This window comes from Elaeis guineensis, chromosome 5, assembly GCF_000442705.2.
Source record: "Elaeis guineensis isolate ETL-2024a chromosome 5, EG11, whole genome shotgun sequence".
Classification (NCBI taxonomy): Eukaryota; Viridiplantae; Streptophyta; class Magnoliopsida; order Arecales; family Arecaceae; genus Elaeis; species Elaeis guineensis.
Genome location: NC_025997.2, coordinates 1,092,198 through 1,107,698, shown reverse-complemented (window position 1 = coordinate 1,107,698; position 15,501 = coordinate 1,092,198). Strand labels below are relative to the sequence as shown.

Sequence of the window (15,501 nt, the reverse complement as noted above, 5' to 3'; positions counted from 1 at the left end):
TATCTCATAATCCAACGCATCCCAACCAAATAGACCCTCAAACAAGAGTTCAATATAAATCTATCATCTCATAATCTAATACATCCCAACCAAATAAACCCTCAAAAAGTTCAACATAAATCTATCCGATGATTTCTAGTTTTCCTTTTGCTTTTCTTTTACTTTTTTTTGCCACTGCACAAAATGATGCTTTTGTTGACAGAAAACCAAATGAGGGATTATCGAACCAATTTATTGATTTATGGAAACAAAAAGAATGGAACATAATCAAGCTGCCAAAATGCCTTTTTAAACCCTTCCACTTCGTAGATTATACTCCTTTCAGATGCTGGCAGCTCTAGCAACTGCAACAAGTAGCAACTCTAGAAATTATGATTATTAATGCAGATCAAATGAATAGCACCTCGCACAACCCCAGCAAACATATTACATGCACCAACCAGCCTAATCAGCCACAAATCACTAACAAAAAATAATCACTTCGTTCTTGCTGGTCCAATTTTTGTAGTACAGGATCCTGCTAGTCCCATTGAGAGGGTTGATGGAAGCCTAAACTGAGATTGCATAAACCTGCGGATGACTTGTAGAAATCACTCCACTAAATATCAAGAATAATGCATGACTAGCCCATGCCTCTCAAATCATAGTATAGATAGCATAACATCTGCACAAGTTTATCTTGTACAAATTATCATAATTTCATGACTTCAAATACAAGTTTTATAGCACTCATATATCCTAAAAGCTACATAACACATGAGGCTGATGTTCGCCTGTACCAGTGCAGTATGAAAACAACATATCATGTGACTGCTATTCTCTTCAATTTCAATGCTCAACAAAATACATAAAATTAAATGGGCTGACTGCAGCTATTATGACAGCACGCCAAATTGCCAAGGAAACAGGTACAAAGTAAACAGCAACCCGACCAGATAATGAAATCAAAATAACTGACAAACACAATGACTAATATAGCCAAATAAAGCAATTTAACTATGTCCGTTTGCATCAAGAAAGCTTTATTTAAGTGTGCGAATATCAAGAACAACTAGCACATTCTGTATGACAACTCCTTGATCTCCAAGCAGGTCACCCTTCCCAGAATAGCTTGCATCTTTATATCATTGCTTATCAAACAGGATTTTCATAAGTGACACCATCATGAATTGGAACTTCAGTGTCTGACTATTTGAATCATGATTTAACAATAGCCACATCATACAGGCTGTTTCTAATTGGTGAGGGAGTTGTTGCTGTCTCTGTTATGGAAAGAACATCTTGCAATCCCCCGTTGATTGCCAGGAGGAATTTGTTTAATCCTGCCCGTGTCCTTTGAGGATCAAAATAAAAATGTCTGGTCCATCAGCTGAAACTATAACGGTATTTTAAAGATCTAGATCCCTTTAAAGGTAGCCATCCAAGCTATGAAAGATAACCTTGCTACATCTTGAGTATCAACACCAGAAAAGCAGCTTGAATATTCTTCAAATAATGTTTCTCTGTCCTACGATGGCACTTAAGTATAACCTTTCACCAAGTTCTCTCTGTTGTTGAAACTAGTAATATCCTGAAATTAGAACTAGCAGGATACAAGTGTTAGTTTCCTAAATGCTCGATTGTGAAAAAAGAAGAATTATTTCTAGAATTCTTGAATTTTCAACATTTTTTTAATAAAGCAGATCCCAGTTATACCATCACCAAATCAACAGGTATGCTTGAAGCAAGAACAGTAAAATCATAAGAAAATCTGGCAAATACATGTTGATAAGAAAATGATCACAACAGTAAAATGAACGTTGTATAGCAGTTATATGTCTCGACAATACACTTGAAATAATAGCATATCTATACAGGTGATGAAAACGTTTCAATGGCAGTAACTGCAAAACTTACCACCATGTGATTCATCACGGTTTACTACATATTCTTATGTCATCACCTCCAATAAGAAAAAACTGTGTCATTGGCATAAGTCAAAGATCACAGATATGCTGCAATATTAGAAAGATCCCAGCTCTAGTCATCATCAGATTTGCCAGACAAGAATGACTTTATCATCTCATAAGTCATGAAAACAATGCCAACACCAGGGACAACTTTGTAGTACTCAGGCAAGATGCCTCTGTACAAGCCTCGAAAACCTTCAGTGTGAACTATGTGCCTGAATGTCCCAAAAAGGCCCGAGTTGTAGACACGAGCCCTTCCAGCTACCCCTTCCAATTGCATCCGCCTCCTCACAAGATCTAATGGAAACGTCACTGCAGAATAGTAGATGAGTCAGCATTGCAAATGTCAAACTTGAACAACCAACAAATATAAACTCATGCAGTATGCACTGTTGCAATCACTCATCCTGCATATTAACTTGGAATTATCACTGAAATCATTGTTTATAAAATGCTGAGAATCTTCAATGCCGGTGCTAGAGAGAAACTCCAAATAGATAGGTTAAAACAACAGCATAACATATGTATTTTAGCAATCAAATGCAACATAAAAATAGATTCAAGCCAGGTCTTGATATGACGCTCTCTCTCTCTCTCTCTCTCTGTGTTGGCATGCACATGGGTGTACGTGTGCGCCATTGTTGATTCGACATTAGTAAATTCAGTGAGCCTTAGTTAAACTTCTATATAGAGAATGCCTTACCTGAAGAGTTGCATGATCCTCAGATAGAACACACAGCATGAAAGAGAGCTTGATTATGCCGTGTCTAATGACTGCACAAGGTTGCCAAATTGAGACTCAGGTGGAAGTTCACTTTCTTCAACTGATGAAAAATACATGCATATAACTATATCGGAAATAAAGTTGAATCAAGTATTTCATTGTGCAAGATGATCTTGAAGTCAAGCTAGCAATTGGTCTGTGAACTTATTGATTGTCAGCCAAGGGAGGACACCAAAATCTGATCATAATTTCAAATATGCCGAAATTTCTGCATATAATCATGTGTCATACCAGCAGTTTGCGGTACACAAGCAATAAGGCACAATCTAGTAGCCAACCTATGTATCATTTCAACTTAATCGTCTCACAATTAGAATAAGAGAGGCCCAACATGGCATTCAGTCATCCACAGATGCCAGTGTTTGTAAACCAGATCTTCGTAGATGCAATCTTCTACCTAAGGTAATGCACCTACTTTGGAATCTTCTTAGAATATCGAACCTGCACCCGCTTCCAAAGCACTTCCATACTAAAAATGCTTCTAAAATATCCACTTCCCCCCACCCACACCAGCACCTGCTCCCAATTCTAGCAACTAAGAACCAGATTCTTATCAAATTAAGAAATAGTTAGGCCAGAGTCAGTAATAAAAAAAAAACAGAGCAATATTCCTATTGAAGGGGAAGAGAAAAAAATAAAATAAAAAAACAGGATGGTTGTCAAGGAAATAGTCCTAAGAAGATGTAAGAACCCCAAGTTGAACCTTGGTCATGGATGAAAAAGCAGAAGCCACATTCCAAACTCCATTCACAGGATACATGGCCACAAGCATGGCTTTTATAAGAGAGCAAGTAACTATCTCCCTCATCTCAAATGCCCGTCTAGTGCAGCAAGCATCTTCCCCCTCTCCTTAAAAACATGTGCCACGTATGCCAGATGTCCATATTTGAGGAAAAACCTTCATGCCTAACATGCATGACCAGAAGTCTTGAGCATTTGCATACAGTGCATGTTTTAAGATACAGAGTGATACAAAAGCTCTCGCCTAGGCAAGTCTTCACAATGATCCATATCATATGCCTAATACATTCAGATCCCAAACTTCAGGCTATACTTTCTATTTTCTTGTGGTTGGCCTTCTATTGAGGCTTACATTGCAATTAGGCTTAACCAGTTTAGCCAACGCAACTTTAAGGATAACCAGCATCAACAGGATGTTGGTATTTTATCTGCATTTAATGGTTCCCCCTGCATATCAATTTATTGAGAGACTACAAGGTCGCCCATTATCAGTCCTTGAAGCATCTCTCCACTTTTTTCTATCACTTTTGTTCTTCGACACATGGTGATCTACGACCCTGTTAGCACCATTTCGAACACATAAAATCCCCTCAATGTAAATAATTTATATTTGATGTTGTAACAAAGAAAAATAAAAGCATGATACGGTTTAAGTCTGCTGCAAAGTTAACAATGAGATTTCACTTCTGGTCGGTTGACCATACAGGGAAGACTTTGAGACACACAACATCATGTGCATAGGCATAGACATGAGATACAAATACAACATGATACGCATTCGCAATATAACAAATTTCGAAAAACTGAGATATGATATGGCTAAGATACGTCAATGAATATGCACAAATCACAAGCATACAGAAATATACTTTCACAACAACAAATACACATTTATGCATTTAAATACATGAAAAAAAAAAAGCATACATAAAATATAGTAGGTTATCAAAATAATATATTCCATACTTCACATGATGGCATCAACTTTTACAAGCTTATCATAATATCATCTCAATATCATTCAAAATCATCGACCTGAACACATACTTGACATTAAAATATTAACATCATAGACTCTAAAATTGACCATTCGCTTTTCAAAGGATAACATATAAAAATGGAAGAAAATGTCTTCCCCCTGCATATTCCAAGGTATTGGGAAAGTATCTCAAGTGTATCTAGGAAGTAACACAATGTTCTTCTAAAAAACTCACACAATAGGATACTTAATACAAGTATTAGATATGTATCAGGGAAGTATTCAACAAGTATTAATCTTCAATTTGCATTTGAGACAAACAAGGCATGTGATCCAAAGTATCCATGCTTCTTCCTAGCTTTCAAGGCAGAGTACTTGCAAATCTCAAAGTCTCCAATGTCCACTTTGTGAGGGTGTAACCCACACTCATAGAAGCAAAATCTCAAGGAATAGGCATTCTAAGGTAACATAATTTCAAACTGAATTGAAGCAAAAAATCAACAGTCTACTTCATATGGAAGGGAACAGAGTACTGCAATCTACAAATGTATTTGTGTGGCCACTTAATTTTGAAAATAGTCTCCAATATATGCACTAAAGCCATAGAAATTCACTGTCAATATTGTACCCCATTCTTCATACTGGTTTCCATCTATTCACTAGTTCTTTTGATAAATACTCGCTAGTTCTTTTGAATCTCTTTTTTATGTCATATAAAGCTTGAAGGTTTCATCTTGTCAAGTGATCAATTTCTTGCCTGTTGATGATGCAATGCCAGAAAGACTTCCACAAGCCAGGCTAACAAAGACTGCATTATCACGTGGCCTGATTCCAAATAATCAAAATCCACATATTAAAATCAATCAGGCAATGGAAAGAATAATTTTCTCAGCACAAAAAGATCCAGATTTTATTTAATCAAAATGCATTTCTGTCACCTCTGTAGTTGCCAATGGGATTTCAAAGTTTCATAAACAGAAAAGCTGATTGCTATACTAGGTCCAACCCCCTGCAGGTAAGCAGTTATCAATGTCAACCCAAAATGAATAAAAAAAACTATAGTCCCAACTGAAGTAAATTGCATGGATAATTTACCAGTAGTGTTGCTCCTAGACCCTTATATAGCCCTTTAATACCCTCATCTCTGCAGATGGCATAGAGCGCATGTGAAATGCCTCTGTAATATATAGTCTTCGTCTGCACGATTTTCAAATCACACAAATTCATAATATACTAAAAATATCTGCAATTCCTTCTCTAAACAACAATGTACGAACTACATAACGCATCAAAAAACAAAAATGTCCTGCAGTGGTGAAGATATTTATGCCTTTGCATTGACAAGAGCTAATGAACTAAAAAAAACATAAAAAATCCAAGAAGACATAGAAATAAGTTATATAAAATTTGTGTTTTATCAATCGATATGGGTTGAGAATATTACAACTGCAGTGGTGAAGATATTTATGCCTTTGCATTGACAAGAGCTAATGAACTAAAAGAAAACATAGAAATAAGTTATATAAAATTTGTGTTTTATCAATCGATGGAGGTTGAGAATATTACAATAGAAGATTTGGTTGTTAAAGGCACCTAGGACAATACTCAAATCAATGAAAATAAGTCCTAACGTTATACTAAGGCAACATGAAGCCAAGGAGCATCCACCTCGTACTCTGGCTAACCTGGTTTATTTTACATTGTCACAAGACATCTAGCACCACAATTGTGTTAGCATCCTTGCTATCTTCATTTGTTATCTTTATCCACCGATTTGACAATGCAATTGAGAAATTTTTTGTTATTATTGTCACTGATGATATGATAAATCATATAAAAAAAATAGGTGCTTCAATTATTAACGGTATTCTTGACCATTTTTTACTTTTTCTCATGCACTGAAAGTCAGCGAATACATCGTAAGAAACTAGTTTTTGGATAATATGACATGAGCAGTGGAAGTTGCTAGGGCTCTGACATAAGGTGCTCAATCTATATTTAAGAAATAAAGAGTGGGGATATAGATTAGAAAACATGGGAAAAGCACTTAAAATGACTTGCATTGAACAAGAATGCAAATTTACAAGAAATTAATGGGGAAGGATCGGTATCACCAACTGACCATGGTTGATGGGAATGAAATATATTACTTATGTAGACAACATGCTCGTGTAAGATTCACTCCAGAATTTGCAAATGAATGCAAATCTCATAGTTGTTGCAATAGAAACAAAAGATACCTATAGATACTGATAGCTGGAAGAACAAATAGACCAAGTCACAATGCAATGCAGAAGATGGAACTAGCAATTTCAAGAGAATCAAGCTATCAAAAACTATATAAAATAATGACTAGTATATTTTTGGAAACACATACAAACTGCTTGTATGATTAAAAAGCGGGCATAACATGGACTAGTGGCAGCACGATGATGTCAGACATTCATTCGATTTCTTTTTACAAAACAAGGAATTAGCCATAAAGGCTATGCAAAACAAATGGATCACTCAATACAAAAGTCTATCCCTCATTCCTGTGGATAGGCAAACAGAATATGTTTCAAAAACACAAACAAGAATTGCAATTTCTATATGAGAGCTAAAAATACTATAGTAAGCAACTGTAAGTCTGCTGGTAGATCATCCACGATCCACATAATGACTTCTACATACTTATGCAATTTCTATCAAGGGCAAATCATAAAATTTTTAAATGAGAACTTCATGTAAATAAGAACAATAGAAAGAGTACTTCATAACTATACAATGCATAAGCTTCTACACTGCTATAAACAGTATCATTGCCTCAAAATAATATGGTCGACTAAAATTTTCAAGAATTCAAACCCTGAAAGAGAGACCAATCAGCCAAATTTTTTTGTTCCAATTTATATATGGAAAACTAAGAAGTCTTCCTTCAAATATGATTGCTAAAGTTAAGACTACTAAGAAGTCTTCCTTCGAGTATGATTGCTAAAGTTGAAACTAACAGATGGATGGCTGCTTGACCTGTCATGTGAATCATCAGATTACCTGAGCAGCAAGGCGTGTCCTCACGAGATCCAATGGGTATGTCATAGATGCAGCTGTTATTCCTGCCAAACCACCACCTATTAATCTCACACACACATCTGCACTAGCATATTCTCTATGCCTATCTAGCCCTGGAATTAACTGCAGAAACTGCAAAAGATAAGAAAAAGTGGTGACTGAATTAGAAACCATGACGTTCAGTTAGCTGACAGACTAGTGCATATCTCTCCAGTGAGTTTTCATACTTACATACTTGTAGCGTTCAAAAGCATAAAAGCTAATCGAGGAATAAGGTAAGCGATGAGCAATGGTAACCAAATTTCCCTTCCAGAATGCCCTAAACCCTTCCTCATAAACAATACGGGAAGCCTCATGCCATATGCTAGCCTTGCTTAGAGTTGCAACATCAGAATGCATGCCTTGCACCTACAAACAAAATGCCACAGAACTGGTTGCTGATTTGAGACAAGAGGTTTTCCACGATGAAAATGCAAATAAGACCAACCAATATAGATAATCCGAGAATAAAAACCACAAGGAAATGGGTGCTTACACAATGATGACAGAGAAATTGGATAATTGGAGGTAGAAGAATGAATACAAGAAAGAAAGATATTAAAAAAGAAACATGATTGGCACTTGATACTGACAGCTTCACAAGGACATGAACCAAGGTTTCTAGATAAGGCATCACCTTATAACCACAACATGTCATCCTACTGTTCAATTTAGAGTAAAATAAATTCAAATCACTGAATGTTTAAACAGTTAAGCAAATTATAGAGAACCTATAATTGAGAGACTTTGTAAGTTAATGTAAACAATTAATGTTGAGTTTAAATTTTAATTAAGCTGATGATTGCAGATAACATGCTGTCTTATTATAGAGAATTGAGCTTTCCATGCTTCCTCACATGAGCATCATATGTGCCCGGATCAACAGCCATCCATAATTTCTCTTACATGCCTGCACACACCCAAAACTACATGGACTATGTAAATAGAACATGGAATGGATGTGGGTGGGACATGTCATGGATTGCTAAATCACAAGCAAGAAAAGGTTTCTCTGATTCCTTTTCCAATTTTCAAAAAAAGTGACTAACATCTTCATAAGAATTGGAGCTCTTAATATTCCTATTATCTATTAGACATGCAATACAAGAGACTTGACTGTTGCAACTTCCTTTTTTGCAAATAGACATCATTGGAAATGCTAAAATGACAAAGTCAATGGTTCATTTTGACTATGGACCTTCGAGTTTCAGACTCACACTTGATCAGCAACACCACTTGCCAGGGTTTACAATCTGACATTCACATAATGGCCTGGATGGCTGGGACATTCATATCATTCAAATTCTTGGGACTTAATATTGGAGGAAAAAGCAAGTTTGATGCAATATTCGGCTCGCGAAAATGCAAAGACAACACCGTAGAACACTATGCATTATAAGCTGGCGCAGACCATCCGTGCTAAATATTATTCGACTCGGGAAGCCTCATTTTCAAAAGAACCCGAAGATGATCCCATGAATCCAAAAATTCAATAAGTGGAATCTGTTTACACATACTTATTCAAGAAATTTCAAGAGTACAAGTTTTGCTAATAACAAGAGAAGCTTGCGAAGTATTTCTTCACCAGCAGCCACCCCCCACGAGAGAGAGCATAACAAATTATTTAACAAAAAACGGCGAAAAATCCCTCCTGTTAAGCATCGAAGGTAAGGGAAGAAAGCGATGACCTACCTGGAAGAGAATGGTGAGGCGAGCGAGGGGAGCCGTGCACGTCTTGCTGACCGCTCCGGCTACCCCTCCGGCGAGAAGATGCACCGACGTTCCGATCTGCGGCTGCTGCTGCTGCTGCAGGCCCTGCTGCCGATTCCGCTGGTGGTGCGCCGTGGAGAACCGCCGGACCCCGCTGTCAACGGCGACGGCGTGGCCGGAGGCGAGAGCCCTCTGCCCCCCGCCCTCCATGACAACCCCGACCCGCGCCTCCGTCTGCATCGCCGCTCCCCGGAGATATGAGAACGTGAAGCGGGGAACCCTAGAAACGAGCCCAAGCGGCTCCGACGTCCATGGAAGCCACTCCAAATCCAACTCAAAGCCTCGCAAACAAATAGAAACCTAGATTGATTTCGTTAAGCTCGATTTGAAAATGGATAGATTTCGCCGTTATGCCGGTTCCGAGGATTTTTTTATTTTTCTCTGGCTAGAAATGTGAGTCGGGGACGGAGTAAGATCGGGTTTCCTTGTATCGGACGGTTGAGATGAAGAATTCGCGAGAAACGTCAGAGCGACAGTGGAGCACATCGGAGGGAATATCCGTTGGCGCCTCTGATACGGATTCTTGGAATATCCTGCCTCTAACCCGTAAACCTAACGGGGCATGTTTTGCAGGCGGGCTAATCTCGTAAGAGAATTTTTTTATGCACCACGATCGATATAATTATTATTTTTTAATATATATTTAATATTTATAATTTTATTTTTTTATTTAAAAATTTTATATAATAAAAATATTTTTATTTTTTGAAAAAAATTATGAGATCCTATGACATATTATGATTTTTTATGTACAGAATATCATAATATGATTTAAAAATTATGATATCCGATACATATTATGATATCTTGTATCAAATTATGACTTTCTGCATGCACAATGTCATAATATAGCTCAGGATATCATAATATAGGAGGGATATTTTTATCCAATCACTTTCCAATATGTCTTTAATACCTGCAGCTTTATTTTTTCGTTTGAAAATTTTGAACAATGAAAATGCTCCTATTTTTTGAAAAAAATTATGATATCCTGTGCATATTATGACATCCTGCGTTATATTATAACATTCTGTGAACAAAAATTATGACCTTTTAGATATAGGATGTCATAATATGGACACAGGATGCCATAACTTTTTTAAAGAACAGAGACATTTTCGTCATTCAAGATTTTAAACCAAAAAGTAAAGCTGTAGGTATTAAATGTGCATTGAAAAGTGGTGACTATGTAGATCAATCAAAAAAGATGGTGCACTCCACGTCGGATTTTCTACACTACCTGCAGTGCACAAAGAACCACTGTTCCTTGCAAATGCTTAGCACGGGCCGCGAGGCATGCGTGGGAAGCCTGGTGATATAACCAAAATGTAGCATCTAGTCTAGCCTAATTCGATACATCGAGAAGAGAAATTCTTTGTGCAGCACGAGTGATGTAGAAAATCCGACGTAGAGTGCACCATCTTGTTCGATTGATCCACATAGTCATCATTTTTTAATATACATTTAATGTCTACAGGTCGATTTTTTTATTTAAAAATTTTGTATGACGAAAATATCTCTGTCTTTTGAAAAAAAAATTATGGCATCCTGTGGTATAATATAGTCCAGGATATCATAATATAACCTAAGATATCATAATATGAGAGAGATATTTTTATCCAATCATTTTTTAATGTGCATTTAATGCTTGCAAACCGATTTTTCATTTAAAAATTTTGAATGACAAAAATATTTCTATTTTTTAAAAAAAATTATAACATCCTATGCATATTATGGATGATATCATAATATGAATATAGAATGTCATAATTTTTTCAAACGATAAGAATATTTTTGTTATATAAAATTTTTAAACGAAAAAGCCAACCTGCAAGTATTAAATATGCGTTGGAAAGTGATGACTACATGGACCAATCAGATGAAACAATGCACTCTATGTCAAATTTTCTACACCGCCTGTGGTGCATAAAGAATTTTGCCATGGAGAATCCTAATTCTGGTCGAAGCCCAATTAAACAGCACTATTTTGGCACCACCGCTTTGCCAATACGTAAATGCATTACTGTACTTAGGACAAACAAGGATTGGGACTTTGAATTTCGGTTCTGCAACACTCTCGAGCATTAGACATAATGGAGTCTCCGATGAGGGATAAGGAGAATATTTGATTCGCAATCAGGATCAGAATCGAAATTGAAACGATTAAATTTTTCAAAATAGTGGTTGGAATCAGGATCGAAATGAAAATTTAAATTTCAAGATAAAATAGGAATTGAGTTGTAGATAGATTGAGCCATTTTCAATTCGTTCCAAAATCGAAATCGAAATGGGACTCCTTCCAACCAAACGATTAGAATAAGAGTTATCCATTTTTCTTTCGATTCCAGATCTCAATTTTTCTCAACCAAATAACTTCAAATTGGACAATGGGCTCACACTACATGCATCCGTATTATCTGACCTTCAACGAAGCATCATCAATTACAGTTGTTGGGGGTGTAACCTCAGCACCTGATCTATGAGTGAGCCCCGAACATGCATTGTGGGTGATACATCGGCTACACCGAAGACACAGATTAAAAGGGGGCTCGCGACAGATGACATGTAGGAATATTATTGCCATATCGATCGAAGATAAATGAGCATGATCCTAGCAATAAATATGTCATCTTAGAGCTGTAGGACAATTACTCTAGATAGTCATCTAATGTAGTATAAGTAGAGGTTTGATTTCAGATCTTACTGATCTTTATCTTCTAAACACCTCAGTGTGTAACTTATAGGGCCGATCTTGACTTCGACCGACGACCTTAATTCAGATGGCTGATGTTTGCCTTGATCGAGTCTTTATCCGCTAGCCCAAAGATAACACCCAAACATCAGATGTCAATTCAAGAGAAACCTCAACTCAGGTATCTTCCTCAAGGATCTTTGGCCGATCCTTACTCCTAATCATGTGTCACAGTAGTGACTATCTCAAACTATTATTTCGAGGAACGTTGACCCCCGCATCATCACGATGAACTACACCATCTCAAGAAGCCTATTTCTCCTGCTCCTTGGTTCGGTCATCATGTTCCGTGGCATGAATCAAGCCATTAAAGCTCATGGCTTATCATGATGACTCTGAAAGGCCTCTTTGAAATTCGATTATTTTGTCTCATTTGAAAATAGAGGCAGCCATAACCAAAATCAAGCCACGCCATTCTTCTCTGGTTGTCAACTCATGGTATTAATGGAGGTGGCCCTCACAAGCTATGATGTGACACCAGCCATTAATTCAAGTGAATCAAAAGGGTCAGACATAGTGCTCAAGGATATAATAGAGGATAAAATGGTCCTTTACAATCTTTTCACTCTCTAAAGCTCCCACTTCACCTCTAAAAAGATAATCTGGGGATTCTCAAAAGGTATGCCTCCTCTTTCTCTCATAAGTGCTCGTTTTTTTTATCTGCAGTAGAAAATCTGACTTGAGCATCGGAGGGTCCCCACTAGAGCTAACTCCAATGAAGACTTTTCTTGCAGGCTCGACTGTCGTCAATCCACCGGATGTTGCCTCACTCCAGCACCTCCAATCTAGGATGGATTTCATCCATAATAATAATCAAATTTTTATCATCCATCCTCACCCCCAAATTGCTATTGCATGATAACATTGCCACCTTCAACATTCCATCTTTAGTTCCTGTCCAAATCAAAAAAAAAAATTGGAAACCTCCCACCCAATATATTAGAGGTTCATCCTCGATGCGACAACTAGGGGTGGAAATGAGCCAGGCCAAGCCAGGTCAAGACTTTAAAAGCCTAGGCCTATTATAGAAATTACTAGCTTGAGCCTGGCTTATGGCCTATGACAAACCAAAAAATTAGGCTTGACCTGGTTGATTTATAAAATTAACAAAACCTGGCTTGGCTTGTTAGCCTATTAGGCCAAGCGTATTTAAACTATATCAAATTTATTTTTCATAACAAATTATCATAAAATTTTTATCTCAACAGCATAATAACTAGCCAACAGTGTCTTAAATAAATTCCAACCACGAAGTAAAATGTAAAAGCATCACATAAAGTTTCTAGTTCTACACAAATCCCAATCAATAAGCACCAAAATAAATAAAGAAAGATGATAATATAAGTTTCAGCTTAGCAATTTTAATGTGTAAAGAGTCATATCCAGTGAGCACGTTCCATCATCATGAGCAAGGCAATGTGACATCCGTTTGTAGCATCTCCTCCTACAAAGTACAGACAATATGAGGAATAAATTAATTTATATTTTCTTTCTACATAAAAGATAATATATTACGAAATCTAAAAATTTCAAAGTTATAACTATAGCTAACTCTTTAACTACTTAAGTAGTAAGTAGTAATTAACTAGATTTTGTAACAAATATCATTCTTCTTTTTTTCACACCATACTTGTTACGAAGCCAATCTCCATCACATATTAATGCTTCAACTATCTCCGGAGCCAAAGAAGCTCGATAAGAATCAATTACTCTTCCTCCAGCACTAAATGTAGATTTCAAAGCTACAGTTGAGATTGAAATAACGAGTATGTTAACTACCATCTTTGATAAAGTCTTATATTTTAGGCTATTCTCCTTCCACCATTGCAAAGCACTAAAGGATGCATTATCATCACAACTCACACAACCCTCCTCAAGATAAGAGTCTAAATTTGATTTTGTAGGAGGAATAGACTCTTGCTGACGTATCAAGCTTATAAGCTTAGACATTACAGAGTCAAAACTCTGAGCATTGAAAGTAGATGAGTTTGTGCTGCATGAACCACTATTTCCTTCACTGTTATTGGCAATCTCATCTCTTTATAAAGAATCATACTCAGCATATAACTTGTGTAATCCTTCCTCCACAATTCTTACATTCTTTACAGCCTCAGACTCTGGATGATAAATCATTGGATAGATCATCTTAACCCCAAAGAGTTTGAACCTTGAATCTAAAACATATGCAATAGCCATCACTAAATTGCATGGTTCCCAATATTTATCAAATTTTTCTTTCATTGACAAAGCCACACAACACATGAAGTTGTTACCATTCATTGCTGCATTATCAATGACTTCCTTCACTCTATAAATTTCAGTAAGATACAAATTAGCAATGGGATAATCACTATCTGATATAACATGAGTGGCTGTGTTGAACACTTTTAAAACCTCACAAACCATCTCCACCTTTTCCCAATCCTCAGGCTCAGGCAAATGATCATAATGAGGCTCCCTATCCTTGAACCTTGGAAAAACTTCTCTGAACTTTAGAGTAGCAAATAACATCTCATAAGTCAAGTTCCAGCGAGTGGGACAGTTAATTATCAACTTCCTATCTTTCAATTGAAGCTGCTGAGCAATATCAGAAAATAACTTCAACCTTGCATCAGAGTGGTTGACATATTTAAAACTTTCATGTACATTCTCAATTATACCTTTAATCTCAACAAGACTATCCTGAACTAATAAATTCAATATGTGGGCAGTACTTTGAATATGAAATAACCTTCCCTTAATAACCAATTTCTTATTTCTTAGCAAAGTGTCCTTCAATATCTTGAGGCATGAATCTTTATATTTAGCATTGTCAACCGATACTAAATATACTTTATTCTCAATTCCTTAATCCTTCAAATATTTGAAAATTAAATCAGCTACATCAACACCACAACGAGGAGGGGGCACTTTAACAAAACTCAAAACTCTTTTTTGAAGTTTCTATTCTGTATCAATAAAATGACCAGTGATTATCATATACTCAACCGTCTGAGAACTTGATTTCTACATATCAGTGGTTAGACTAAGCTTGCTCACATTCTTTAGTAGAGCCTTGAGCCTTTTCTTCTCTATCTCATATATTGCCATGCAATCATTTTTCATTATTTTATGTGAAATTCTTTCAAATTCTAGATTTGAATACTTCAACATAAATATGAATCCGTCTTCCTTCACAATGCTAAAAGGATGTTCATGCATTAAAACAATTGTGGCAATAAGTTCTCTCATTTTTTCTTGCTCATATTTAGCACCAGAAATAATATAAGGATGAGTGACAATACCAGAACATGTCCCAGATGGCTGAAATGGTAAAGTGGTTTGCCTTTTCTGCTGAGTCAAGTACAACTTCCTTTTGTGCATTTTCTCATATGTCTCAAGAGAGTACTAGTACTAGCTCCTATTCCAGTAAGAGAAAATTCGTCTTTACAGTGAA

General features: G+C 36.5%; 1 protein-coding gene across 4 annotated transcripts; it reads right to left on the bottom strand.

Moving 5' to 3' along the window:
• Window positions 1-975: 975 nt before the first annotated feature.
• LOC105032614 (uncharacterized) lies at window positions 976-9,685 on the bottom strand. 4 transcript variants are annotated; one of them, XR_829851.3, is made up of 8 exons: window positions 9,236-9,682; window positions 7,736-7,912; window positions 7,487-7,636; window positions 5,549-5,650; window positions 5,392-5,462; window positions 5,211-5,278; window positions 1,897-2,261; window positions 976-1,582 (listed from the first exon to the last, which is right to left on the bottom strand). XR_829851.3 is itself a non-coding variant. In XM_010907100.4 (8 exons), the coding sequence occupies exons 1-8, from the start codon at window positions 9,491-9,493 to the stop codon at window positions 2,259-2,261; spliced, it is 900 nt and encodes a 299-aa protein (XP_010905402.1). In that variant the 5' UTR covers window positions 9,494-9,685; the 3' UTR covers window positions 2,095-2,258. The 4 variants fall into 4 exon arrangements, 2 of the variants coding, with proteins under 2 accessions (XP_010905401.1, XP_010905402.1); XR_829850.3 differs by having other exon boundaries at window positions 976-1,570; XM_010907100.4 differs by lacking the exon at window positions 976-1,582 and adding an exon at window positions 2,653-2,723 and having other exon boundaries at window positions 2,095-2,261; window positions 9,236-9,685.
• Window positions 9,686-15,501: the final 5,816 nt, after the last annotated feature.